The sequence below is a fragment of the Carcharhinus amblyrhynchos genome, chromosome 2, assembly GCF_965287045.1.
Source record: "Carcharhinus amblyrhynchos chromosome 2, sCarAmb.v2.hapA, whole genome shotgun sequence".
NCBI classification, from domain to species: Eukaryota; Metazoa; Chordata; class Chondrichthyes; order Carcharhiniformes; family Carcharhinidae; genus Carcharhinus; species Carcharhinus amblyrhynchos.
Window position 1 is genome coordinate 122,566,602 of NC_137325.1, and position 27,981 is coordinate 122,594,582.

Consider the following 27,981-nt stretch of genomic DNA (forward strand, 5'->3'; position numbering starts at 1 on the left):
CCACGGCCTGATTGCTGCTCCCCCCTCCCCCACCACCGAAATATTCATGGGACTGCCCGACCAACTGTTTCCCCCCCCCCCCCACCCCACAGTCAGCCCCAATCACTGATCTCTCTCCTGCCCTAACCAGATCCCAATGCAGAGAGGCAGCGGGACCTCCACCGATCGCCCCCTAAGCCCTGCTGTTACTGGGCCCCTTTCTGTTATAGGGAAGTGCCAAGGTGCCCCCTGGGCAGTGCCATGGTCACAAGCTGGCACTCTCAGGGTGCCCATGCCCAGGAAGCACAACCTCCTAATCTGATGAGGGGGGGGTCAATTGCCCTCCCTTCACTCCAGGGGGTCATCCTGCTAGTTCCCCGAAAGTGGGGGACAAGTCTGAACCCACAGAGTGAAATACTCCTGGCGGGCTGGGAGATGATAGCGGGCCCGGAGAATTCAGTCCCGGGCCTGCTAATAGCATTTAAGTAGTATAAAGAACAAGGAAAATTACAGCACAGGAACAAGCCCTTCGGTCCTCCAACCTGCACCAATTATGCTGCCCGACTGAACTAAAACCCCCAAGCATCCGGGTGCCATATCCCTCTATTCCCATCCTATTCATCTTTTTGTCCAGATGCCCTTTAAGACTCGCATCACATCTGCTTCCACTACTTACCCTGGCAACGAGTTCCAGGCACCCACCACCCTCTGGAAAAAAAAAACTTGCCTCGTACATCTCCTTTAAACCTTGCCCCTTGTGCCTTAAACCTATGCCCTCTAGATAAAGCTTCTGACTATCCACTCTATCCATGCCCCTCATAATCTTGCAGACTTCTATTAGGTTGCCCCTCAACCTCTGTCGTTCCAGTGAGAACAAACCAAGTTTCTCCAACGTCTCCTCATAGCTAATGCCCTCCATACCACGCAACATCCTGGTAAATCTTTTCTATACCCTCTCCAAAGTCTCCACATCCTTCTGGTAGTGCGACAACCAGAATTGAACACTATATTCCGAGTGCGGCCTAACTAAGGTTCTATAAAGCCACAACATGACTTGCCAATTTTTAAACTCAATGCCCTGGCCGCTGCATGTCGTATGCCTTCTTGACTACCTTCTCCAGCTGCATTGCCGCTTTCAGTGACCTGTGTCCCTGTACACCCAGACCCCTCTGCCTATCAATACTGTTAAGGGTTCTGCCATTTACTGTATATTTCCTATCTTTATTAGACCTTCTAAAATGCATTACCTCACACACTTGTCTGGATTAAACTTCATCTGCCAGCTCTCTGTCCAAGCCTCCAACCTATCTATATCCTGCTGTATCCTCTGATGGTCCTATTGCTATCCGCAAATCCACCAGCCTTTGTATTATCTACAAGCTTTCTAATCAATCCGGTTACATTTTCCCCCAAATCATTTATATATATTGCAAATAGCAAAGGTCTCAGCACTGATCCCTGAGGAACACCATTTGTCAAGTCCTCCATTCAGAAACATGTCCTTCCACTGCTACCCTCTGTCTTCTATGACCAAGTCAGTTCTGTATCCCCCTTGCCAGCTCACCTCTGATCCCGTGCGACTTAACCTTCTACACAGTCTGCCATGAGGGACTTTATCAGAGGCCTTACTGAAGTCCACGTAGACAACATCTAGTGCCCTATCCTCATCAATCGTCTTCATCACTTCCTCAAAGTATAAATAGTATGTTAAATCCTATTTAAATGCTATCTGCCTCGCAGCCGATTTACGGCGTCACCGGGCATCCAGGTCTGGGAGATACAAGTACGGCGCAAATGCTCATGGGAATCATGCAAATTGGCTGACACACAATTCTCCCGGCCCGCTGCACTAAAAAATCAGCGCTGCAGGATGGGAAAATTCCCCCATTCAAATCTTTGAAAAAGATTCTGACTGTCAACCCTATCTATGCCTCTCATAATTTTATAGACTTTTATCAAATCTCCCCCCAGCCTCTGCTGCTCCAGAGAAAACAACCCTAGTTTGTGCAGCCTCTCCTTTATAGGTCATACCCTCGAATCCAGGCAGCGTCCTGGTAAACCTCTTGCAGCATCTCCATAGTCTCCACATCCTTCCAGAATTGTACACAATACTCTTAAATGCGGCCTAATCAAAGTTTTATAAAGTTGCAACATGACAGCCTGACTCTTATACTCAGTGCCCTGACCAATAATAGCAAGTGTGCCATAGGCTTTCTTTACCACCCTGTCTACTTGTGTGGCCACCTTCAGGGAGCTTTGGACTTGAACCCCAAGATCCCTCTGTAAATCAGTGCTGTTCAGGGTCTTGCCATTAACTGTATACTTACCCCTAATGTTTGATCTCCCAAGGTGCAGCACCTCACACTTGCCCAGATTAAACTCCATCTGCCATTGCTGCGCCCATATCTGCAACTGATCTATATCTTGTGGTATCCTTTGACAACCTTCTGCACTATCCACAACTCCACTTCTCATTATGTCGTCTGCAACCACCACCACCCCTACCACTGCTCCCTGCTCTTCCCATCGCTGTTCTGTCCATCCTCTTCTAGTCAGAGAAGCCAGCTTATCATTGGACAATGTGCCTGCTGTAGATCCCCTAGGAAGCTCCAGCGGAAACCCAGGTGAGCCATGCATCCCAGTTTGGGAATGCCTGCTGTAAATTGTACAATCTGCAGCTGTAGTGAGCAGGTGATAAACTGCTTTATCTGAATGATATCAGATTGTGAACAGTGTTAGAACTGCAACTATCAACATGAGTATGAATATTTTATTTCATAGCCAACTTGTACCTTCTGGTGCAGAAATGTTTGAGAAGAGGTAATTTGCACATTACACAATACCCAATCTCTTCCTTGATGTTGAGGCTGTGGTGTTCATTTTGGCTGGACCACTGAATTTTCTGATCAAGAGACCCCCCCTCCTCAAGTTGTTTGTAAAGGAGTCAGTGGTAGCGGTGCTGCTGAAGATCCCATGAAGATTATTGGGCATTACCTTGCAGTTCTGTGGCACAAATGTTACTTTCCATTTTGTAGCCCAAACCTGGATATTATTGAAGTTTTCTGTCAACTGGCATGGCCTACATTTTTGGTGAATGTGTGAAAAGAGCTAGAGACTTGACACTTTCCACTGTCACCAGCTTTTAGGGTCAGGTATGATTCCAGGCACCAGAAGGCATTCAATTTTGCTGAGCCTCATTAGTTTCACATCGATATAGAAACATCGAAGATAGGAGCAGGAGGAGGCCATTTGGCCCTTTGAGCCTGCTCCACCATTCATTACAATCATGGCTAATCATTCAATTCAATAGCCTAATCCTGTTTTCTCCCCATAACTTTTGATCCCATTCTCCCCAAGTGCTATATCCAGCCATCTCTTGAATACATTCAATGTTTTGGCATCAACTACTTCCTCTGGTAATGAATTCCACAGGCTCACCACTCTTTGGGCGAAGAAATGTCTCCTCACCTTCATCCTAAATGGTCTACCCTGAATCCTCAGACTGTGATCCCTGCTTTTGGACTCCCCCCACCATCAGGAATATCCTCCCCAGATCTACCCTGTCTAATCCTGTTAGAATTTTATAAATCTCTACGAGATTCCCCCCCCTTATTCGTCTGAACTCCAGTGAAAACAATCCTAACCTAGTCAATCTCTCCTCCTACATCAGTCCCGCCATCCCTGGAATCAATTAACTGCTGCCTTGATTTTTAGGGCAGTTACTCTCCTCTGGTATTCAATTCTTGTATCCATGTCCTTTTGATTTCTCTAGAATGTTGATGCATAATGTGGGAGGATAGCTGAATGTAGCAATGAAGGAATGTCAGAGTGGTTGTCCTTCAGATGAGATTTTAAATCATGAATGGACTTGTCTGCATGTTAAAGATCCCATGGCACTATTCATGGACGATTTTGTTGGAATCCAATCAACATTGTTCCCTCAATCAGTAAGGTCAAAATTAAACCGATCCATTCATCTCATTGCTGTTGGTGAGCCTTGCAACATGCAGGACCCATAATAAGTAACCGCATTTCAAAGCAATTAGTTTGATGTTAAATGATTTCTAAATTTCTGAGAGATGCTATATGTTATTTTTCCCCTCCTAACAGTATAAATTTCACAATCCTCAAATTGATGAGACAATCTTATTGTATCTTGCTCTTCTTTTCAAACACTATAGTGGAATTGCGTGGATTGTGACTTCCAAGATCTACCATGGTGTTTTGATTTTCTGTCTCACACTTTCCAGGTTTATGCTGTGGTGTATTTCAGAAAATACTCCTAACTGGATTTTCTGACTGGATCTAGTTCCAGGCTGTTATACAGAAGTGCTTATCAAGGAAACTGAGCTAAATTCCTGTGTGTCACTGTAGTCCAGCTGCTCACAGTTCTTCCCATGTGTCTGAACATGCACACCTAATAGGATGTGTAAAATTTTGAAACTCAAGTTCCTCTGTTCAATTTTAAAACAGATGTTTCTTGTCTAAGTCAATGGATTTGTTTGATTCCTTGAAAGATTGTGATTTGACAATTATATACATATAAAAGAATTACTTTGAACAAACAAAATTGACCCAGCATATGAAGTACATTAATTTTATTCTCATAAAAAGAAACATATACATTTCAAGGCATCTGAGTAATTAATTCCACACAAACCTGATAAATCAGGGATTATTCTTAACCTCAGAATATTTAAGCCCTTTTTCTTGATCACCATTCTACAGTTCAAGAACAGGAATTTTTAAAGAAATAATATTTTTATTTGTCAAAAACATGGTAACCTCCACATTTTGGTGGAGGTTAGAAATAACATGGGAAAGTAGTTACAGGTGGGTGTAATTTATGGCCTTCTGACAACAGGTACTGTGGCGGGTAGGATATAAACTAAGAAACATTGGGCTTGTAAGAATAGAACTGCAATAATTGTGGGCCATTTTCACCATCTTAAAGATGGACATATCAAATTGACAATGTAGCTTGGAGGCTGAATTTTTAGAGTATACCTGAGACAGTTTCTTTGAGGAATAAGTTCTGGAACCATTTGAGGGTAAAAACAGGCTGTTTTAGACCTTGTAATGTGTAATGAAGCAGAGTTAATTACTGACCTCGTAGTAAAGGATCTTCTTGGTATGAGCTATCATAGCATGACAGAATTTCACAATCAGTTTGAGGGTGAGAAATTTGGATCTGAAACTAGAGTCTTCAACTTAAATAATGGAAATTACAAGAGCATGAAACGAGGGTTAATTGGTAAGATGGTGGAGAAACAATGGCAAGTATTTAAGGAGATATTTCGTAACTGTCCACTGAGCGTTATGAAATATTTCCTTCAATCCCATTGAGAAAGAAAGCAACTAAAATGTTTCAGGCTACATCAACTATCTGATCTTCTGCACCAATAGTTGGAGTATAAGTAGTAGGTAAAATTTTCTCTAAAGTTTCATGCAATGAAGAATACTTACTTTGATATTTGAGAAATCTGATATCACTCAAGATGAAACAGTCTGTTTGATCTGCATTCCTGACAGTGAACTCAGAATCCATACTTTAACAGCACTTCCCAGCTACAAATACTTGATCACCAGGAGTAAGAATAAGAATAGCAAGAAGCACCACTTCTTGCAAGTTATCCTCAATGTCACACTCCATCTTGACTTGGACATGCACAGTGGTTTTACAGGGGGAATTCTGGAATATTGGTTCAATGAAAACATTATGGGAACATCAATGCCACAAACCACCATCAGCACCTCGCAGTAACTAGGGATGGGGAATGAAAGCACTGTTGCTAATTTCCCACATCCAAAGAGGAAATCTGTAAAAGAGCCAAGCACAGATACAGCTGTGGGGAATATCAGGAAGGGACTTAAAATTGTCCTTTTTATCGTTTGATGTATTCTGAATGCTACACAAGCTTCATTTATTTTTGTGTGCATAAATTGATAGTTGGTTTCAAAACCTTTTTTTATGCAGATTCATTACTTTTAATATCTTCCCCTCTGCCTTAAATAGATGGACAGTATGTACACCTATTTAATTATGCAAGTAAACAGGAAAGGTGGAATTACAAATTTATTTTATCTACCTGCTTTGAGTAAGGAAATCATTTTATTTATTTTCCAGCCGTGAAACAAAACTACTGTACCATCTCTGGAGAAATCCCTTTCATATTTCTTTCCAAATTTTCCCGCTAGAAATGTAAACTACTTTTATCAGTTAGACATTCCCTACATTGATACAACTGTGTATGGTGCGCATGCGGTCTGCACATGTGTCCAGAAATGTACACGCACGAAACATCAACTGCACATACCTGTAGAAATAATTAATTGAACACGTATCTATTTACAATCAGGCATAATATCTTTAAAGGCAAAGGGCAGATTTTCCAACCTTGCCATGCTGTTATTAGATCGCGCAGATGCCAGAAAATAACGTAAGCCTGAAAATTTGTGTCACAAAACAGTTTGCAATTCTTCTAGCCCCCTTTTAATGGCATGAAACAGTTCGCGCCCATGCTGGCCCAGAAAGAACGTGAGATTGATTGTCATGAGATGGTCTGCATTTCAATCTCATTTGCAAATTTGGCATGCAACAAACCACCCCACCCCCCCACCCCCCCCAAAATGTATCCTCCTTTCCAGCATGACGTCACAAGGACACAAATCACTACTGCTGCTTTAAAGTGTGACTCAGGCACATGGTTGCAAGAGTGAGCGAGGTGGCGAATACTACTGTGCAGCAACCTCAAGGGTGCAAGAGGGCGGTTCAGCTGCGGCCATGGGGCGGGGTCCCCCACGGATGCACAGTTTTTGGCAGGTTCGGTCTGGGCTGAGGGTCCACAGGTCGGGAGTCACCATTGGTTTGTGATCGTGTGGCGAGCATTCTCCCTGTTTGCTTAAAGAGCCTCCAAGGGGTTGCAGAGGTCGAGGTCAAATCCCACAAAGGTTGCACCCTCCATTCTGCCACCTTTTAGCTGGAAAGGCTCCGTGCTTTTCACGGAAATTCCATCCCAGGCTGCTTTAACAGTCACAAGCAGCTGGCAGTGTTACCCAAGGAGATCGGCAGGTGTTAACATAACTCTGCACACTGTGTGAAATCTGTGGTGCTCCCTACCATGGTCGCCTGTCACATGACTTGGTGGGTGCTTCCCTACCATTTATCTGAACTGCACTCCATGTCAGGAAGCTAGTTTATATTGAACGTCCAGGAGAGTACACACAGGTTTAGACTGTAAGGGTTCCCCAATGAGCCACTGTTATGCTCTACATGAGTACCAGAGTGAGCCCAGTCTGCTCCATACCACTGCCATTGATCAGTGGTATCAGAGGTCCATATCCAGGGGAATAGCTCTGCGTGGCACACTAGCGATCACACAACTGCACTGGGAGTGCAGAAGGCATTGTGCCACATCATGTGAAGGGAGGGTGCAGCTCTGTGGGACACCATTGGGGACCCTGAGAGAGCATGGACAATGCCTGTGGTTGCTGAGGTGATGACGTGCTAACAGTCAGCATCCAATCAAGGTGGCACATGGCACCGGGGTTGGCCAGGGTTGACAGAGTTCAGAAGCATGGAGACTTGGGGTGCTGTGAGGGATTGAGGGCTCCAGGATGGATAAACTGACTGACTGTCTCTCACTTTCTACTGCTCTGGATGACATCCAGACTCAACGTTGGCTCTATTCTCTCTCCACAGATGCTGTCAGATATGCTGAGATTTTCCAGCATTTTCTGTTTTTGTTTCAGATTCCAGCATCTGCAGTATTTTGCCTTTATCTTTGTGTTTACCCACTGCCACTTCTCTTCCAGAAATACGTACCCTGTAGAAGTACTGCTCTTCTCTGTCTCTCTTACCCTATCCATCTTCAATGTTTTCTATTTCCTTGCTGTTATTCAACAGGTGTTTACCAAAACACAGTTTCACAGCTAGAGCTCTGACGAAGAGTCATTCAGACTTGAAACCTTGGCTGTATTCTCAGCTGCTTTCGGGCCTGCTGAGAATTTCCAGCATTTTCTGTTTTTGTTTCAAATTCCAGCATCCACAGTATTTTGCCTTCATCTTATATGAATTTTGGATAGTTATTGCTGCCCGCTGCAAGATCAACCCAGGGCGGAGGCCGCAACAGGACTTAAGGAGGCTGCTGGCCCGGGTCAGGACCTGTTGGCATATGGGCCTGAGGGGAGGGCAAAAGACAGCAGAGGTGAAACACAGTTGTACAGGACATGTACGTTCTACCATAAGCTGCCAGATGCTATATTTGTCATCCAAAAGGTCATGAACGTCCTATATGTCCGGCCAGGGCAGTACATCCATTTTGACCTGGGCCAGACCCATCAAGATGCCCAGGCTTTAGGCTTCACCAACATAATGGAATGCCACAGATGCTACGTATGGCATGCAGCCCTGTGGAATCAGGAGTATCCTTCATAAGTTCAGCTCTAGTGTGTGACCACCTTGCTAGCATCCTGAAGTGTGGTTCCTGGGGCTCTCGGACGTCCCCAGCCTGGGCTGCTGGATGGCTTGTGGGGAACAAGAGCTACCGAGTGTGGTCATGACTGATGATGTGAGTGCAGAAGCATGAGAATAGAGTGGAGAGCCAGTGGGAGCGGGAGGCTTGTGTGGGGGCTGGGAGGGATGGGGAGTGGCATGATGGGGTGCTGTATGGGAGAGATCTGAGGGGAGGGGTCATGCAGTGCGTCAGACGACAGTCATGATGGGATGGCCATATCAGGAGTCATGATAGGAGGGCATATTGGGGTCGGGCTTATGGGCCCATCAGAAGAGCCCTGATGCTCCGATGTGGCAGTCTGCGCTGGGATCAGTGCAATTTGCTACAGGCTCAATGAGATCAGAGAATCATTCCTTCTTTTAAGGTTGATTTCCGTGCTTGAAGAAGTGTCCTGTGCTTTCACTTGGGCATCTGAACAACCTTTAAGGATCTAGTGCCAGGATTTCAGAGTTACAATAATTGTTATGGCATAGAAGGAGACCATTCAGCACATCATGCCTCTCCAAATGAGCATTATGAATGAGTGCTATTCTTCTGCTTTTTCCCTGCACCTGCACTGAGAGATCAGGGCTCTCTTACGAAACGGCCTGACTGTTCAGTCGCTATCTACCATGTTTCAAAATAAAAAATTAAAGTAAGGATCTACCAAACCAGGTTCCACCCTGGGATCCGATCTGTCCAGTAGTAACTTCAGCTGGGATCATAATGATGTTTTAAATGTGGGTTGATCTTTTAATTGACAGTCCTAACAGATTTATAAAGATATATAATTATGTTGATGAACTGGCATAGAACTGGTACTTTAATTTACAGCAGATTTTCCCTGACTTCATTGTTTCAAACAATTTCCAACAGGTTATGCTATTGAATTTCACAATTTATATCAAAAATGGAGGTGAAGTCCCTGTAATATTGGTCACTGTGCATCATGACATAGGAGCAATGGACTTTGTATTTGCTTCAAGTATCCCAAGGACCAAATTTTCCATTGCTCGGACAGGCACGCGTCTAACCTGGAAGTACATGGAAATGCGCAAGAACTCTGGGTGTATGAAATCTAGTTCTGCTCACTTCTCCTATAACATTTTTCTGAACCCTGAGCCACCTTTGTCCTATACACAGTATCAAAATCACCCTAGTCAGTCATCAGTCACATCCTTTGGGACTGCAATCATGTGGCTTGTTATCTTTCCTTGTTCTTCTTTACTTCTTTGCAGACATAATTTGCCCTCCATCTTCTATTGCTTCTCCATTGCCTTTAAGGGGATTGATTTCACTTAGTTTCAATTCTATATGTCCTGCTGTAAAAAATGGACTTGCATCATTTCACTAGCACTGTATCTCATTGTTAACTCCAGAGTACCTGAAGGTTTCATCTTTTTCCCAATATGCACAGAGTATTATCTCAGCAATATTATCTGTGGACATAATCACTTTCTGCATGTAGGTTGATTGCAGCTTGTTTGCCTCTCCATCACTATCCTCAGTTAGATCTGTTTGTGAGTCTTATCTGTTTGACATCACATAGTAATGATTGTACAGTTCCACTAGTGAAATAAAGAAAATTTATTCTTTTGCTATAAACTCTGACCATTACCCTGACTCCATATTTCTCTTCAGTAGCTCCCCCAAGATAAAATCAGATATTATGCATATGTCTGATTTGATCCTGAACTGAGTTCCAAACTCTGCATCCTATCTATCACTGAGGTTTCTCTCCCCTTTGCAAATCTGTCTGCTCCTTGTAACACTAGTAGTGAACTTGTGTGTATGTGCATGCGCCAATGGGTATGTGGTGTGTATATTGCCTTCCACTTCCATTCTACACAAGCTTCTACTGATTTAGAAGTTTGACACCCATATCAAATCCTGGTTGCCCATCACCTGTTTTTGGTGATAGCTAGATTTCTATATTCTAATACTTAATTCAGAATTCCTGTATACAAAACCCTTTCTTGTCTCTCCTCACTTCACATTTGTAGCCTCTGCTATGTTGCACATTGTGCCCTTCAGCCTTTGATTTTGGCTTTGTGTGCATTTCAGTGACAGTACATTCAGCTCCCTCACCAATGCTCCACATCACCTTCAGCTGCTACCTCCCCAAAGCTCCATGGAACTCCTCTAAATCGCTTGGGCATGTTTGTTTCACTTTCTGCCTTTGAAAGACCTTCTCTTGGTGATTGAGCTGTCACCAAAGATGAGGGGTTTGACTTATGGGGGGAGATTGGCAGTTTAGGCCAATCCTCCCTACAGTTTAGAAGAATGAGAGGAGAAGTAATTGAGGTGTACAAGAGACACGGAGAGGATGTTTCCTCTTGTAGGGGTATCTAGAACATAGTTTTAGAATAAGAGGTTGCAGATTTAAAACTGAGATGGGGAGAAATTACTTCTCTCCAAGGGCTGTAAGGCTGTGGAATGCTACCCCATGGTGGATGCTGGGACTTTGCATAAATTTAAGGGAGCAGTAGATAGATTTTTAATTAGTAAGGGTTTAAAGCGCTATGGTGAACAGTCAAGTAAGTGGAGTTGAGGCTGAGACGAGATCAGTCATTAAATGATGGAGCAGGCTTGAGAGGCTTGAATTACCTATTTTTGTCTAAGTTCTTATGATTCTTATGACCTTTCCTAGATTTCTTCTCTGTGTAACCTCTCATGATATTTTAATCATGGTAAAGGTGCAATAGGTCAGAATATTGCCACTGGTTAGCTGGTGAGGACATATGGGGAGGAAAGATCTGGGCAAGAAATGGTATGGTGATTTATCTTTGAAAAGAATGTCAATAAATGTGTGTAAAATGAAGATTTAATTTGGCTATTGGCTTCATTCTAATTAAAATTAAACTTCTGTCCTGAAGCTGCCACAGGAGATATGCCAACTTATCAAATTCGAACCCCAACTACCACCTTACCTCAGGGCGTAGTGATGGCAACCTCACCCGGGACATTGCATAGTCCGCAACAGCTAGCAGAAGAAGCTACACGTAAACGGGAGCTCAGGCTAATGAAAAACAGGTAAGATTTCAGAAAATATGTAATATCAGTTGCATTGCACAATTTAAAAAAAATCTGTACTGGGAAGTATGTACTGAACTGAAAAATTGGGTATTTTAAATCATTAAACCAGTTTTGATGATACTTGATTTTGGAGCTTTATTCTTGGATCATTGATTTTACGTTTAACTAAAACTAATCACCACAATAGATCTTATTTTCTGATTTCTTTTTTAATCCATTGTTGATTTCTGCCAGTCACACCTACTCAAACCTGAGGTCTAGAATTTAGAGATTGTCAAAATCATTGGAATGGATGCCTGTCCTCATTGTATTGCCAAAACATCAGCTTGTTGTTATTCTCGTAGATTTCCCATTGTTCTTTACTATTGGTTAGATCCATCCTGATGGGGTTTAGGGAAAATGGCTATCCAATCCCAGTTCCCTTGAAAGAGCAAAGCCCTGAATAAAGTACGGTAATATCTGTTTCAACTTCTGTGTCAGTTGGACCTATTTGAGGAACTTGGCCAAGCAACCTCTTCAATTTTACAGGTGACATTTGTAGTACTGAGGAGAAAACTTTGTAGTGAGTCAGTCGTTGATATGTAGGATGTAGAAGCAGTTTGGGTTGAGATAAAAAATGACAAAAGCAAGAAGTCGCTTGTCGGAATGGTGTACAGGCCCCTAATTCTAACTATATAGTTGGACAGAGTATGAAAGAAGAGATAGTGGGAACTTGCCAGAAAAGCATGGCAATCAATATGGGGCATTTTAATGAAGACATAGATTAGAAAAATCAGATGGGTAAAATTAAACTAGATGAAGAATTCATAGAATGTTTTCAGAATAGTCTCTTAGAATTGCACATTCTAGAGCCAAGGGCAGGCTATAATAGACTTGATATTGTGCAACAAGATGGAATTGATTGATTTGATTTAGTATTGTCACATGTACCGAGATACAGTGAAAAGTATTGTTTTGCATGCTATCCATACAGATCATACCATATATAGTTCGCAAAGAGTCTGTTGATAACCTCATAGTGAAGACAACCATAAGTAGCAACGATCATATGACTGAATTTTAATGTCAGTTTGAGGGAGAGAAGAGTCATCTAAGATTACTATTTTAAACTTAAATAAGGGTAATTATAAGGGCATGAAAGTGGAGCTGGATAGAGTGACCTGGCAAATGGGCTCAGGGATAGTTCACTAACAGATATTTAAAGAGATATTTTAGAATATACATATACCCATGAGAAAGAAAAAAATTCAAGGTGGGAGCCTGGTTAACTTAAAAAATTGAAAGACATTATTAAACTTAAGGAAAAAGCGCACATTTGTGCAAAGACAAGTGCAGATCAGAAGATTGGAAAGCATGTAAAGAACATCAAAGAATGATAAAAAGATCGATGAGGAGAGAGTACGAGAGAAAATAGCTTTTAATATAAAGAGGAATAGTAAGAGTTTCTATAGAAAATTTTAAAAATTAATAAAGTGAATGTTGGTCAAAATCCGACTCAAGATGGCGCCAGAGCAAGGTGACTTCTTGCAAGCTATGCCCCAGCATACCTTCTAATTCCATCTTTTACTTTTGTTCTAAAAACTTCATTCTAACTCTTTTACCTACCTTGCATTAAGTTAATCTTTCTCTACACCCTAGCTGTGACTAACGCTACATTATGCACACCCTCGTTTTCTTCTCTTGAATGATATGCTTTGTCTGTATAGCGTGCAAGAAACAATACTTTTCACTGTATGCTAATACATGTGACAATATATCAAATCAAATGCCTCAGAAGAAGGGACTGATGGTATGATTACTAAATTTGCTGATGACACAAGGATAGGTAGGAAAGTAAATTATGAAAATGATGTAAAAAGGCTACAAAGGTACGTAGGTTAAGTTAGTGAGCAAAAATCTGGGAAATGGAGTGTAATGTGAGCAAATGTGAAATTGTCCTTTTTGGCAGGAAGAATAAAGAAGAAACTTATTATCTAAATGGTGAGAGATTGCAATGCTCTGAAGTGCAGCGGGATCTGGGTGTCCTAGTGCATGAACCATAAAAGGCTAGTCTACACGTACAATAAGTTACTAGGAAGGTTAATAAAATGTTATAATTTATTGCGAGGGGAATTGATTACAAAAATAGTGAGGTTATGCTTCTGTTGTTGTACAGGGCATTGGTGAGACCACATCTGGAGTATTTATGTACAGTACTGGTCTCCTTATCTGAGGAAAGATGTTGATAAACCTTCCCTGAACTGTTCTTAATTTATCAGACAAATCCCAGGGAGGAGTGGGCTGTCTTAGGAGGAAAGGTTGGAGAGGTTAAGTTTATATCCAGTAGAATTTAAAAGAGTAAGAGGTGACTTGATCAAAACCTTTTAAGATCCTGAGAGGTACTGACAGAGTGAATGTGGAGCAGATGTTTCCTCTTGTCAGAGAACCTTGATCTAGGGGTCACTGTTTAAAATTAAGGGATCCTTCATTTGAGATGGAGGTGAGAAGAATTTTTTTTCTGAGAGTTGTGAATCTCTGGAACTCTCTTCCTCAAAAGGCAGTGGAAACAAAATCTTTGAATATTTGCAAGGCAGCGCTAGATGGATTCTTGATTAACAATGGAAAAAATAGTTACTGGGGTAGGCAGGAATGTGCAGTTGAGGTTATAATCAGATCAGCCATGATCCTGTTGAACGATGAAGCATGCTCAAGTGGCCGAGTATCCCGCTCCTAATTCATACATTCATATGTTCATAGAATAGAATCGTAAAATCCCTACAGTGCAGACAGAGTCCATTGATCCCATCAAGTCCACACCGATAACTGTCCCACCCAGGCCCTATCCTTGTAACCCCATGTATTTACCCTGCTAGTCTCCCTGACACTGAGGGGCAACTCACTATGGCCAATCCACCTAACCCGCACATCTTTGGGGTGTGGGAGGAAATTGGAGGAAACCCACGCAGACATGGGGGAAACATGCAAACTTGAGTAAGTGTGTCACCCGAGGCCGGATTCGAATCGGGTCCCTGGCGCTGTGAGGTAGCAGTGCTAATCATTATGCCACCCCTAACCATATAAGAACATAAGAACATAAGAAATAGGAGCAGGAGTAGGCCATCTAGCCCTTTGAGCCTGCCCTGCCATTCAATAAGATCATGGCTGATCTGTCGTGGCTCAGTTCCACTTTCCCGCCCTCTCCCCATAACCCTTAATCCCCTCTCTTATCAAAAACCCATCAACCCGCGTCTTAAAAATATTTAGCGAGGTAGCCTCCACCACTTCAATGGGTAGAGAATTCCAGTCCCTATTATTGACTCGAGTGAAGCCAGTGCAGATTGTTGTTAGTTGAATAATCAAGCTGTTGATTGATATTATTGCCATACCCAATTATTTCAGTTCACATAGATTCATCCAGAACTTTACTGCCACCATTCTATTTGTAGAAAATCCTGCTTTGCTGACATTCCAATTCCTGCTGATCTCCATTAGCATCCTGTTCCAACAACAAGTTGCATTGACATAGCACTTTTAATGTAAGAAAATGTCCCAAGGCACTTCAAAGGACTGTCATTGAACTAAGTGAAACTGAGCCACATACAGAAGTGTCAGATGACCAAAAGCTTGGTCGTGAAGGTAGGTTTTAAGGGCATCTTGAAAGATGAAAAGTAGGTAGAGAAATTCCATGCCTTAGAACCTAGGCAGATGAAAGTATAGCTGCCAATTGTTGTTGCCGTTTTTCTTCCTGCACCTAGTGGTGCATAAAGCAGACTTTCATCTGTTCCTATAGTGAGGTTCTTTCCTGGCCAGAGACTTACAACTTGAGGGGTACCATTCTCCATCAAACCTGTCTGACCAGGGACCTATCCTGCTGTTAGTACATACCATTGGCATGTTGTAAGGATTTTGCAGGTTGATACTCAAACCTGTTCACCATTTTATGAATGCACCTTCCTTGGCCATCAAGTCATAGAGTGGGATTCAAACCTGGAGCTTCTAGCTCAAAGGCAGGGATGCTACCCACTGTGCCACATTATGACTTTCTACCTGCCAATGGAGGAATGAATAAAATTAAGATGACTCATTAGGCAGAGAATTGGCAGAGCACAGACATTGAAGAGAGATGTGATCCTGAAGAAAGTTTGAGTTACAGAGGGATGAGGTAATGGAAGAATTTGTAAACAAGAAGAATGTTGAGGCATTGGTTAACCGGGAACCAATGTAAAGATGTGAGAATTGATGCATGAATGGGACTTAGTGAGAGTTAGGACTTGAACAACAGAGTTTTGAATGGCCTGAAGTTTGTGGAGGCCAACCAAGAATGCATAGGAATCATGGAGGTAACAAAGCATGGCTGAGGATTTCAGCAGCAGATAAACTGAGGTAAAGGTGAGTCGTGTGATATTTGCTTTTCATTCATGCGTGAGACATAAATGTTGCTGGCTTGCCAGCTTTTATTTCCCACCCCTAGTCACCCTTGAACTGAGTGGCTTGCTGGGCCATTTCAGAGGGCAGCTGAAAGTCAACCACATTGCTGTGGCTTTGGAGTCACATGTTATAACAATGGAAATAGGTGATTTGATTTGATTTATTATTGTCAGATGTCTTGGTATACAGTTAAAAAGTATTGTTTCTTGAATGCTCTTACCAACAAAGTATACCGTTCATAGAGAAGGAAAGGAGAGAGTGGAGAATGTAGTGTTAGTCATAGCTAGAATGTAGAGAAAGATCAACTTAGTGCGAAGTACGTCCATTCAAAAGTCTGATAGCAGCAGGGAAGAAACTGTTCTTGCGTTGGTTGTCATAGAGGTTTACAGCATGGAAACAGGTCCTTCGGCCCAATTTGTCCATGCCACCCTTTTTTTTAAAACCCTTAAGCTAATCCCAATTGCCTGTATTTGGCCCATATCCCTCTATACCCATCATACCCATTAACTATCTAAATGCTTTTTAAAAGACAAAATTGTACCTGCCTCTACTATTACCTCTGGCAGCTCATTCCAGACACTCATCACCTTCTGTGTGAAAAAATTGCCCCTCTGGACACTTTTGTATCTCTCCCCTTTCACATTAAACCTATGCCCTCTGGTTTTAGACTCCCCTACCTTTGGGAAAAGATATTGTCTAACTAGCTGATCTATGCCTCTCATTATTTTATAGACCTCTATAAGATCACCTCTCAGCCTCCTAAGCTCCAGAGAAAGAAGCCCCAGTCTACCCAGCCTCTCCTTATAACTCAATCCATCAAGTCCCGGTAGCATCCTAGTAAATCTTTTCTGCACTCTTACTAGTTTAATAATATCCTTTTTTTAATAAGGTGACCAGAATTGTACACAGTATTTCAAGTCTTACCAAGTCTTGTGCAACTTCAACAAGACTTCCCAACTCAGTGCTCTGACTGATGAAGCCAAGCATGCCAAATGCCTTCTTCGCCACTCTGTCCACCTGTGACTCCACTTTCAAGGAACTACGAACATGTACCTCTAGATCTCTCTGTTCTGTAACTCTCCCCAACGCCCTACCATTAACTGAGTAAGTCCTGCCCTGGTTCAATCTACAAAAACACATCACCTTGCATTTGTCTAAATTAAACTCCATCTGCCATTCGTCAGCCCACTGGCTCAAATGATTGGTTGGTAGTATGACCAGGGTGCCAAGGCAGTGGGAAGTGTATCAGTGGATGGGAGGCAAGTTTGCGTGATGGGCTGGGCTACATTCACAACCCTTTGTAGTTTCTTGCAGTCTTGGGCAGAACAGGAGCCATACTAAGCTCTGATATGGCCAGAAAGAATGCTTTCTATGGTTCATCAGTAAAAGTTGGTGAGAGTCGTGGCTGACGTACCAAATGTCCTTAGTCTTCTGAGTAAGTAAAGGTATTGGTGGGCTTTCTTAAATATAGTCTCAGCATGGGGGACCAGGACAGGTTGTTGGTGATCTGGACGCCTAAAAACTTGAAGCTTTCAACCACTTCTACTTCGTCCCCATTGATTTTGACAAGGGTACGTCCTCCACTATGCTTCCTGAAGTCGATAACTATTGTCCTTTATTTTGCTGACATTGAGGGAGGGACTATTGTCGTTGCACCAGTTCATCAGATTCTCTGTTTCATTCCTGTACTCTGCCTTGTCATTGTTTGAGATCTGACCCACTACGGTGGTGTCTTCAGCAAATTTGATAATCGAGTTGGAGGGAAATTTGGCCACTCAGTCATAGATGTATAAGGAGTATAGTAGGGGGCTGAGAACACAGTCTTATGGGGCACCAGTGTTGATCATGAAGGAGGTGTTGTTGCCTATCTCAACTGATTGCGGTCTGTGAGTTAGGAAGTTCAGGATTCAGTTGCAGAGGGAGGAACTGAGGTCCAGGCCACGGAATTTGGAGATGAGTTTTGTAGGAATAATAATGTTGAAGGTGAACAGGAAGAAATAATCTTTGTGATGGTGCAGATGTGTAATAGAAAAATCACCTCAGTCAAATATGACACCATTGCAAGTATCTGTTCAGCATCAGATAGTTGCCAGGAACAGAGATTGAACCAGTGCCTCAGAAACAGGGTTTTTGATGGGAATGGAAGATAATGACTTCAGGCTTAAAATATTTAGTTGGAAGAAATCTCTTGCTCCCCCAGAACTGGATATCAGATTTCAGTCTGACAATTTAGAGATAATGGAGAGGTCAAGGTAGGTAGAGATGCAGTAGAATTGGGTATCGCGAGTGAATATGTGAAAACTACATTGAGTTCCCCTGTACATCAAATATAAAATCTTGGGCTAAATCTTCCTCTGGGCTTGGGAAAATTCGACCTGCACACTTTGCAATTTGTAAACCGCACACTTGATCCATGAGTGACTTCACACACCATTTTTGTCTTTTCACACCTGGACCGGGTTTTCAATTGTGCAGTGAGACACTGGTTAGAGGGCTGGCCTCAATTTTCCAACACAATATTTAAAGGCCTTCGAAACCCCCTCTGTCACCCCTCCCCCATCCATCCTCCGTGCCAGTCCTTGTCACCTCTAAGTCCCTAGTTATATTTTATGCCCCTGTGAGATCACTGCATGCTGCCACGTATCCTCCGTGTTCTCTCAGATCAATCATGCCACCTCTGTGTCCCTCCAATTATCCTGAAGTCATCCACACAGTATACACTATGTTCAGTCCTCAGATTCTGTGCAATGTCAATAAAAATATTTTGCATTCCTTGGGGTGAGAGAAACCTCTCACCATCTAATAGAAACCTCCATATCATTGGTGAGAAGAAAATACATTCTGCCATGTGAAAAACACCTTGTTATATTCGTAATCCTATTAGCTTGTGTTAACTAATCAGAAACCACATCAAAGGGACAATCTGTTTTTGCAATTTATTGAAACTCATTCATTCTCAGGTGAATGGGACACCTACTGTGCGGAAATTGATTAGCACTTCACTCGGCCAACTATTAATAATGACCACAGCTGTCCAAAGGATAGACTGCTCTTAAGGAAGAAACAAATAGCAAGCATTCATTTCAATTTCAAAGCAGTATAAGGTGGTTAGGCTTTTATCAAGTTGAGTTTTATTATCCATTTGTGGGCATCACTGGTTGGCCAGCATTTAACATAAGAACATAAGAAATAGGAGCAGGAGTGGGCCATCTAGCCCTTCGAGCCTGCCCCGCCATTCAATAAGATCATGGCTGATCTGTCGTGGCTCAGTTCCACATTCCCACCCTCTCCCCATAACCCTTAATCCCCTCTCTTATCAAAAACCCATCAGCCCGCATCTTAAAAATATTTAGCGAGGTAGCCTCCACCACTTCAACGGGCAGAGAATTCCAGAGATTCACCACCCTTTGAGTGAAGAAGTTCCTCCTCAACTCCGTTCTAAACCGCACCCCCTTTATCTTGAGGCTGTGCCCCCTAGTCCTACTATCCTTTCTGAGCGGGAAGAGTCTCTCCACCTCTATCCTATCCATCCCATTCATCATCTTATACGTCTCAATGAGATCTCCCCTCATTCTTCTAAACTCTAACGAGTACAAGCCTAGTTTATTCAGCCTCTCCTCATAGCTCAACCCCCTCAACTCCAGTATCAGCCTAGTAAACCTCCTCTGCACTCCCTTCAAGGCCAAAATATCCTTGCATAAGTACAACGCCCAAAACTGCACACAGTACTCCAGCTGCGGCCTCACCAATGCCCTATATAGCCGCAGCAAGACCTCCCTACTTTTATATTCAATCCCCCTCGCTATGAAGGCCAGCATCCCATTCGCCTTCCTGACCACCTGCTGCACCTGCAAGCTGGGTTTTTGCGACTCATGCACAAGGACCCCAAGGTCCCTCTGCACCGTCGCCTGCTGCAGTTTTTCGCCACGTAAGTAATAATCCTTCCTACCATTATTCCTGTCTCTCCTCCTACTGTCCTTTTTGACCATCGGAATAAATTTCCACTGAGCACCAAGAAAGATCTCCTTAAAGATTCTCCACTGCTCCTCAGCAGACCTACCTTCCAACGCGCTCCCCCAGTCCACATTCGCTAATTCTTCTCTCATCCTACCGTACTCCCCTCTGTTCAAACAAAGGACGTGCGTCCGGGAACCCACTGCCCATCCCTAAGTTGCCCTTCAGAAGGTGATGGTATGCTGCCGCTTTGCAATGCTGCAGTCCACGTAGTTGACCCACAGTTAGGTCAAAACTAGGTTTTCTTAGCCAGAACCATTTAAATCAGTAGAAAAGATGATAGCACAGGTTGATGAGACATTTTGTAACATCACTGCATTATGGTGCTTTCTCCATTGGACTAGCATTAAATGGCATGTGAGTAAATACAATAAGAAGTCTCACAACATCAGGTTTCAGCACAAGCCAAATAAACCTGTTGGACTTTAACCTGGTGTTGTGAGACTTCTTACTGTGCTTACCCCAGTCCAACACTGACATCTCCACATCATGTGAATAAATATACAAGGCTGATCAATGTAAAGGTCAAGTTATCTTTAAAGGATCGATCCCTATGATGAATCACTGTGATAAAAATATATATATGACATAATACAGCACCTTCTGCCATCATTCTGTGATTCTTTCTAAACGAATTGTTCTCTCAGAGAACCAGCGCAGACATGATGGATTGAATGGCCTCCTTCTATGTTGTAACTATTCTGTGATTCTGTAAACGTGAATTTTGAAGGTGTGAAAACACTTTGCACTTAGCTTTCAGAATGTTCTGCACACGTCAGTAAGCTTTCCATTTTCTTCACAATTTCTTAAAGCTGATGTACTTTTAATGGGCTTCCAAATCCTGCACCACCAGATAAAAATGGTGCATGGGACTATGGTAATTGCCCTTTTAAGGGCAACATAGCAGAAGAGGGTCACCTAGCTTGAGGGACCAATTGAGACTGAGAGTGGGTAATCACCCCAGGGGAGTGGAGTCCTACGTTAGGCAGAGGACAGTCTGAAGACATACAGAAGCCATGTAGGGATTGGGGCAGCCGGTGGGCTGCTCTAAGGCAGTTGTGAGGGTGCAAGCCTCCTTCCAAGTTTTCCCTTGTTAATAAATACCTTCTGTGTTCCTGGTCTGTAATGTGCATCATTACCTTGACAACAAGGATGGGATGAACTTTGAGGACATGACCTGTGATCTGAGATGTGTGAGTGGTGAGATGTTGGAGTATTGAGAGTCTGACACAGAGCAAACTTGAATCGGCCAGTCCAGCCATAAGTTTGAAAGTAAGTGGAGGAAAATATGGAGAGAAAATGACCATCAGAAGCAAGAGCTGGAGTTTTGTGTTTAAGAAAAGTGGAACTTAGGCTTATAAAAAGAGATAAAGAGTCGCTGCAAGTTTTTTATTTAAAAAGAAAGCAAAGAGAACATAGAGCAGTGTTTTGAGTGAAAAGAAAATGCCTCATGGAGTTGCAGCTTGGTCTCCAGAGCACAAGAAATGAGATTTCCGGGCTCACGATCCAAGCAGAGCCTAAGGTGGAGGTGTCCAGATAGCAGTCCCTGCACTGACATACTGCAAACAGCAAGTTCTGAATTTTAAAAAAGAAGTCCTTCCTCTGTTTAGAAAATAAGTTAATAACTTGTAAAACAGCCCCTTGGACCTTGAGAGCATTGAATCTACCAGTGATATTGACAAAAAAATAAGTCAGCACATCAAAGGAAGAGAATAACACACTCTCCAGATAGCCAGAGGAAAAAAAAAGCTGCAGAGATCGCTGAGAGCTTTCTGTCGGTGAAAAGAAGTTTTAAAAGTTTAAAACAAGGTGCAAAGGAGGAACGGCCGGGTTCACGCTAAAACTTCAAAAGCGCAGGAAAAGCACAGAGAGAGAAATGTCAGCTGCTGAAGTTAAAAAAAATGTTGATGGTCTTAAAGTGGTAACGCATTGAAAGAGATAATGCATTTAAAGTGGTCATACATTTAATGAAACTATGCTAACTTGCAACTCCCCTGAAATTTACATCCCTGCTCAAGCTCTGCACTCTTGCATTGCTAGTTTTCTGCATGTTGTGTGTCTTAGCTCTCTCCCATCCCTAGCACATGTCCACCATTGGCGGAAGAGCCTTCAGCCAACTGGTTCCCATGCTCAGGAGCTTCACAAGTTTCTTTATCTTGGTATATTTTTCTATTAAAAAGCCAGTTACATGGGTAAGATGAGTATAGAGGGATATAGGCAAATGCGGGCGATACTAGCTTAGTGGTAAAATCTGGGCACCGTGGACAAGTTGAGCTGAAGGACCTGTTTCCATGCTGTAAAGCTCTATGACTCTATTTGAATCTGTCTTAAATCTTCCTTCAAAACCTATGTCTTCAACTGTGGCTTCAGCCATTTGCCCTCAAGAAATTGCTGCCTCTTATTATGCTTGATCCATGTAACGTAAAATACTTTTGCATTATAGTCAATGACCAGTGTAATGAAAGATTTATCTATACAGATCCATTGATGCGAGGAAGTGTCTGAAAGATCCAGGGCCAGGTTACTGCAAAAAAAGGATTTTTAAAATTTTAAAGCTATATCTCCATATAATCTGGACTTCCATCTCTGTGTTACTGCCATAATTTAAGAATCCAGGCCATAATAGACTCCTTCTGATCTCCAGCTCTGCTTTTATTTCTGTTTTTAATATGGTGCTTATTGAGATTTTTCACTGCCACCTAAAAAAAAAACTTGTATCCTTCATACTTCAGATGGCAACATTGGTGATGTATAACCACATAGCAGTCTCATTTTAGAGTCTATCAGCCTAATTCAAGGAACCAAGTGTTGTATTTTCAAATAAGCTGTTGATGATTTATGCCAAAATGATCTCACACTGTGCCAAAATGACCTGAAGCTACAGTTCTTCGGTCACCATTTGCACCAGCTGTCTAATGTGACTATTTAGAAATCTGTCTTCTCACTATGTAATACACTCTGGTTTACAGCAATAGTGATCATTATTGGAAATTCTGACTGGATTTTGCAAATACTTCTGATGTTTTTGGGTGATAATTACTGTGCGTGTATCATGTATATTATAAATATACATAGGCAAATGCTTGTGTATTTTCTTTTTAGGCATCAATAAACTAAAGGTTGCCTATGGAGTGTACAATTTTAATGTTTTGATGAAAATTCAGAATATGTGCTCAGTTTGATGAAATAAAGATATTTTGCATCTTTGCTTTCCTTTGACAATTTGTTATTATTATAAGCATATTTTGCTTCAAGCACTCGGATTGTTATCATGTGGTCTGTTCCAGAAAAATAATTTATGAAAGTAAAATTACATCATTAGAATTTTTACATGCACAGATTGAAGATCTCTGATTGAAATGCAGTGGTGTCTGCTTGTCCTAGTTATGCTGTACACTAGCTGTGTGCAATCTAACTAGCTGTGGGTCAATAGCATGCCCTCTTCCTGGTATGTCCCTGGTTTTGCTTTATCCTCATGCGTCAGTTGATTATCATACTGCTTGTCAGTGGTTATTCCTATTATTTCCTCCTGCATGATTTTTTTATTGTGTAGTTATATTAATCTGTTCTATTATGACAGAGGCATTTTGAACCCCTTAAATCATTGTTCTTCATTCAGTTTTTTAAAAAAATTGTTGAGATTGCCTTCAAAGGAAATTGCATGCAGCTACATTCAGGAGTGACTTTAATTTTGTAGCTTGAACACCCTCCACTGATGCTTCATCATGTAAGAAATACAACTTGGACATGCAAGACAAGTGCAACGGGAGGATGAGAAAGTCATGCTTGCTATTGCTGTCCATGAAGAAGGGTTAACGACTTTTTTTTAAATCAAATGAGACTGTTTGATGAAGATTTGATAGATTTGTAATAAATAATCACAGTATGAAATGCTATAGAAATATTTCTGGAAAAGACATGTTGGTAAAGCTTTTCATCTTGTATTCATCAGGTCAAATGCAAGAATGCCAGATTTCAAACGATCACAATTTGTACTGCAGGTGAAGTCCAGTTTGGTCGCGGTGTTGGCATGTCAAAAGCAATCTGGAACTGTCGGCTCCCAAGCTCCCAGATAATTCAAAACAGGCTCAAAATGTGAACTTATTCTTTTGTTTGCAGAGAACATAGCCAGGGACACCTTTGCTGCAAAGAAAGGGAATATGTTCAAGCCTTGCACCTTTACTGAGTGAGCTGGGAGGTTGGAGAGTCTACATTCTGTATTACTTGACCAAGATGTTCCATGGAGTAATCAGCCAACTTGCTAGTCAGCACCCTTTTTCCTGCAGCAAAATTGTTGTGACGGTTTGAAATTCCGCATTTGTCCTGAAAAGTGCAGGATGAAAGGCTTCAGCAGAATATCTTTCTTTTCAGCTACAAAAATATTTCCACAAATATTATGTTAACAAAATATATCCGGAAATATTAGCAGTCAAAGATAATCATATAACTACTGTCGTATTTATTTCCTTTTTTCAGCGGTAAGGAGAAAGTAAAATTCAAAAAAATTGAAGTATTTTTTAAACATGTAAAATGCAATTCATCGAAACTCAACAATGCAGAAGAAGGCTATTTGGCCCATCGAGTCTGCACTGACAACAATCCCGCCTAGGCCCTATCCATGTAACCCCACATATTTACCTGCTAATGCCGCCAACCTATGCATCCCGGGACAGCAAGGGGTAATTTAGCTTGGCCAATCAACCTAACCCGCACATCTTTAGACTTTGGGAGGAAACCGGAGCACATGGAGGAAACCCATGCAGACACGGGGAGAACATTCAAACTCCACACAGACAGTGACCCAAGCCGGGAGTCAAACCCAGGCCCTGGGAGCTGTGAAGCATCAGTGCTAACCACTGTGACACCCCTTGTTTCAATATTCCAACATTTTTTCATGAAATGATGTTTTTGGCTGTTAACTTACTAACTGTATTAGGGTTTCTGGCACAAGATCGGTTATATGAATGATAGATGTAAAATTTTAACTTTTTATGTTGCATTTATTTGTTATAAGCATTTAAAATGATACCATATAGCCTGATAGCATGTAAAATATTTACCTTATTAAGGATTGCATTATAATTGCAGCTAGCAGGTGCATTAAATGATTGCTAAATGTTATATAATATTTGTAAATTTTTTCAACTTCCAACAGCTAATCAAACAGTATATTTTCCTCTTGTTAACTTAGCGAAAAGGTATAATCATTTTACACCTCTGTCAGAGTTCAAAAAGTATAGAATTGGCTTCAATCGTTTCATAGCTTTTTAAACTCTGACCCAGGCATAAAACATTGCTGTCACGTAGACCACCTGGTGAAGTTGTGACAGGGATATTTTATAATTGGTAAACAGATGGAAATACAAAAAGGCTTAATTGTATTGCCCTGGAAATTTAAATATTTCACATTTTTGGTTTTGTTGTCCCAGTGCATTTTAATATTTAATATTTTTGTCATTTTTTTATGTATTTATAAAATCATAACTGAGGAAAATGGATAATAATGAACAATGAGCCAACAATTTCCTCAGCATTATAGACAACTAGTTGATGGAATTTTTGACATTTTTTTGATTGTCATCTCATAACCTGAAGAATGAGCATTTCTTATTGTTTTTAAAATGTTTTAGTTAACATGTTTAGACTGATACAAGTTTTAATACAGTCTATTTTCATTCTGTTAAATAATTATGCACATATTTGTGTTTTACCAACCAAAAAAAATGCTTCCTGGAACAGCGGTCGAATTACTTGTTTCACTGCTGTGGCTATATACTTCAATCCAGACAGAAGCTTACATCTGAATGCAATACTTCAGTTTGATGTGGTTATGACATCTGTCAAAAGTCGTTCGATGGGGATGAGTCAACTGCATCCCATTCCTGGCATTCATACTGGTTGGCTGCAAATAATCCCATAAATATGATTTAGATTGTTGGAGTGTAATGAGGGATTCGGCAAAGCCAGCGGCTTCTGATTTGGTTGGTGCTGGTCGTAGCTCAAGGACTGGGGATCCTCAAGTGGCACTCTAAGGATGGCATTACAAAGACAAAGTATACAGATTAGTCGGTTTCTTCCCTTTTTCGGCTGTCGCTATGATGTGCCTTCTGTTAATTCCAGGGAGGCTGCTCGTGAATGTCGCAAAAAGAAGAAGGAGTATGTCAAGTGTCTTGAAAATCGAGTCGCTGTGCTTGAAAATCAAAACAAGACTCTTATCGAGGAGCTCAAGGCCCTAAAAGACTTGTACTGCCATAAAACAGATTAACAGCTTCAAACTGCCACTTTCATACTTTTTGAACTCTGACCCAGGCATGAGATGTTGCAGTTCCATGGACTACCAGGTGGAGTTGGGACAGGGACACTTTTGAGCATGATATACTCCATTTTGCTTTGTATTTTAACCTAGCCTATGAATTCAGTTGCAAATTTGGGAATGGGGGGGTGGGTGGGGTGCAGAATCATGTTGACCTATTATACTGGAATTGTTCCAGAAGCCCTGATGTTGCATAGCATATCAAGTATTTCTCGTTCCTTTTTTGCTTCTGCTGTTTGCAGGGAGGCTGCCAAAGAATGTCGACGTCGAAAAAAGGAATATGTAAAGTGTCTGGAGAGTCGTGTTGCAGTGCTGGAAACCCAAAACAAGCAGCTAATCGAGGAACTCAAAACTTTGAAAGAACTTTATTGTGATAAATCAGAGTAGTATTTGTAATCTGAGTTCTGACCGGTTTGATGTCTACAGCATCTTTCTTTGAAGATGAAGCCTCTGCAGCTTCAGACTGCTTTTTATTTTTTGCTTTGCAAAACTACGTAGACAATATCAGAACCTTTAACTTGTAACATTTCTCAGAAGTTATTCACAGTAATATATTTTGTTAAGTGTTCGTTGTATAACTAAAATTGTGAAAAAATGAACAAAAAAACTTTTGTAAAGACAATTAGTTAAATGTGTATATACATATAATGTACCCTGTTACAATGTAATGCAGTACTTGCTGAGGTTGTTCTATTTGTTAAGCATTTGCATTTAAGATTTTTATGTGTTGCGCATTATATGCTATCCTGAAGAATACAATGTAATGTTATTTTTATAGGTGTTTATTGTTCTTTTAGTGCTCGATTATAGTGCCCTATTATATATAAATAGAAAATATGCAAGGTAATTGAATAAAATAAATTGGAAGAAGTTTTCCCTATATAAAAAAAGCAACTACCTTTAAAAGGGGGGATTTAGAAAAGAAATATGTATGTTATTGGCTAATTCTATGTAAAGAGAGTGTTATATTCAGTAGCTTGCAAAACAATTGGAATTTATAGCTAATTTCTGATTTTCATTTATACCTTATTTTGTGAAATATAGCTCTGTACTGCTCTCAGTCTATGCTTATGTAGTTCAAGGATCGCAAATAGATTTTAATAGAACCACATTGGTTACAAAACAGCTCTGGTTTGTTGCTTGAGTTTGAAAAGCACACGCATTATGTATCAATTTGGTTTCCTTGGTTAATCAATTATTGCTGTCTGAAGCAATTGTTGGTTATAATAGTAACTTGCCATGAATGAAAATGAATGTATTGCACTTTCCTTTTATTTCTGCTTTTTCCTGTTTCTTCTGGATATGTTGACAGTCAGCTATTTCAAAATATGTAGTTCAACAGACTTTTTTTCACTGGCAGATTGTATCAATCAGCTTGTTTCTTCAGCTGTTCACAACAGGCAACGTAAAGATCATACTCAGCTAGCCCATGCTTGCAAAACTCTTAAGTATAGTGTCCAACATTAGATGTAATTTGTGATTGGACAACATTTGCTGAACAATAATAACAGAAAATGCTGGATAAACCCAGTGGCCTTGGCAGCATCTATACAGAGTGAGATACAGTTAAGATTTTAAGTCCTTACAGCCCTTCTTCAGAACTGAAAAGGGATAGAAATATGATGAATGGGGTTCATGCATGGAGAAGAAGGTTGGGGTCCATAAATGTGACCCCAACCTCTGGTCACTTGCCATTTCAACTCAGCATCTTGTTTTCATGTCCATATGTCCATCCTC

General features: G+C 41.4%; 1 protein-coding gene across 9 annotated transcripts in view; it reads left to right on the forward strand.

Annotated features, from left to right (window-relative positions):
- The window catches only part of LOC145358363 (cAMP-responsive element modulator-like), a 118,600-nt gene extending 91,231 nt beyond the window's left edge, over positions 1–27,369 (forward strand). For 7 of the 9 annotated variants that reach the window (XM_080212355.1, XM_080212345.1, XM_080212402.1 and 4 more), the window contains 2 exons: positions 11,351–11,507; positions 26,052–26,361. In XM_080212355.1, the coding sequence (XP_080068481.1) occupies positions 11,351–11,507; positions 26,052–26,196 (302 nt within the window). In that variant the 3' untranslated portion in view covers positions 26,197–26,361. Of the gene's footprint in view, positions 1–11,350; positions 11,508–22,410; positions 23,150–26,051; positions 26,362–26,486 lie in introns of those variants that run through there. The other 2 variants (XM_080212382.1, XM_080212412.1) reach the window with 2 other exon arrangements.
- Positions 27,370–27,981: the final 612 nt, after the last annotated feature.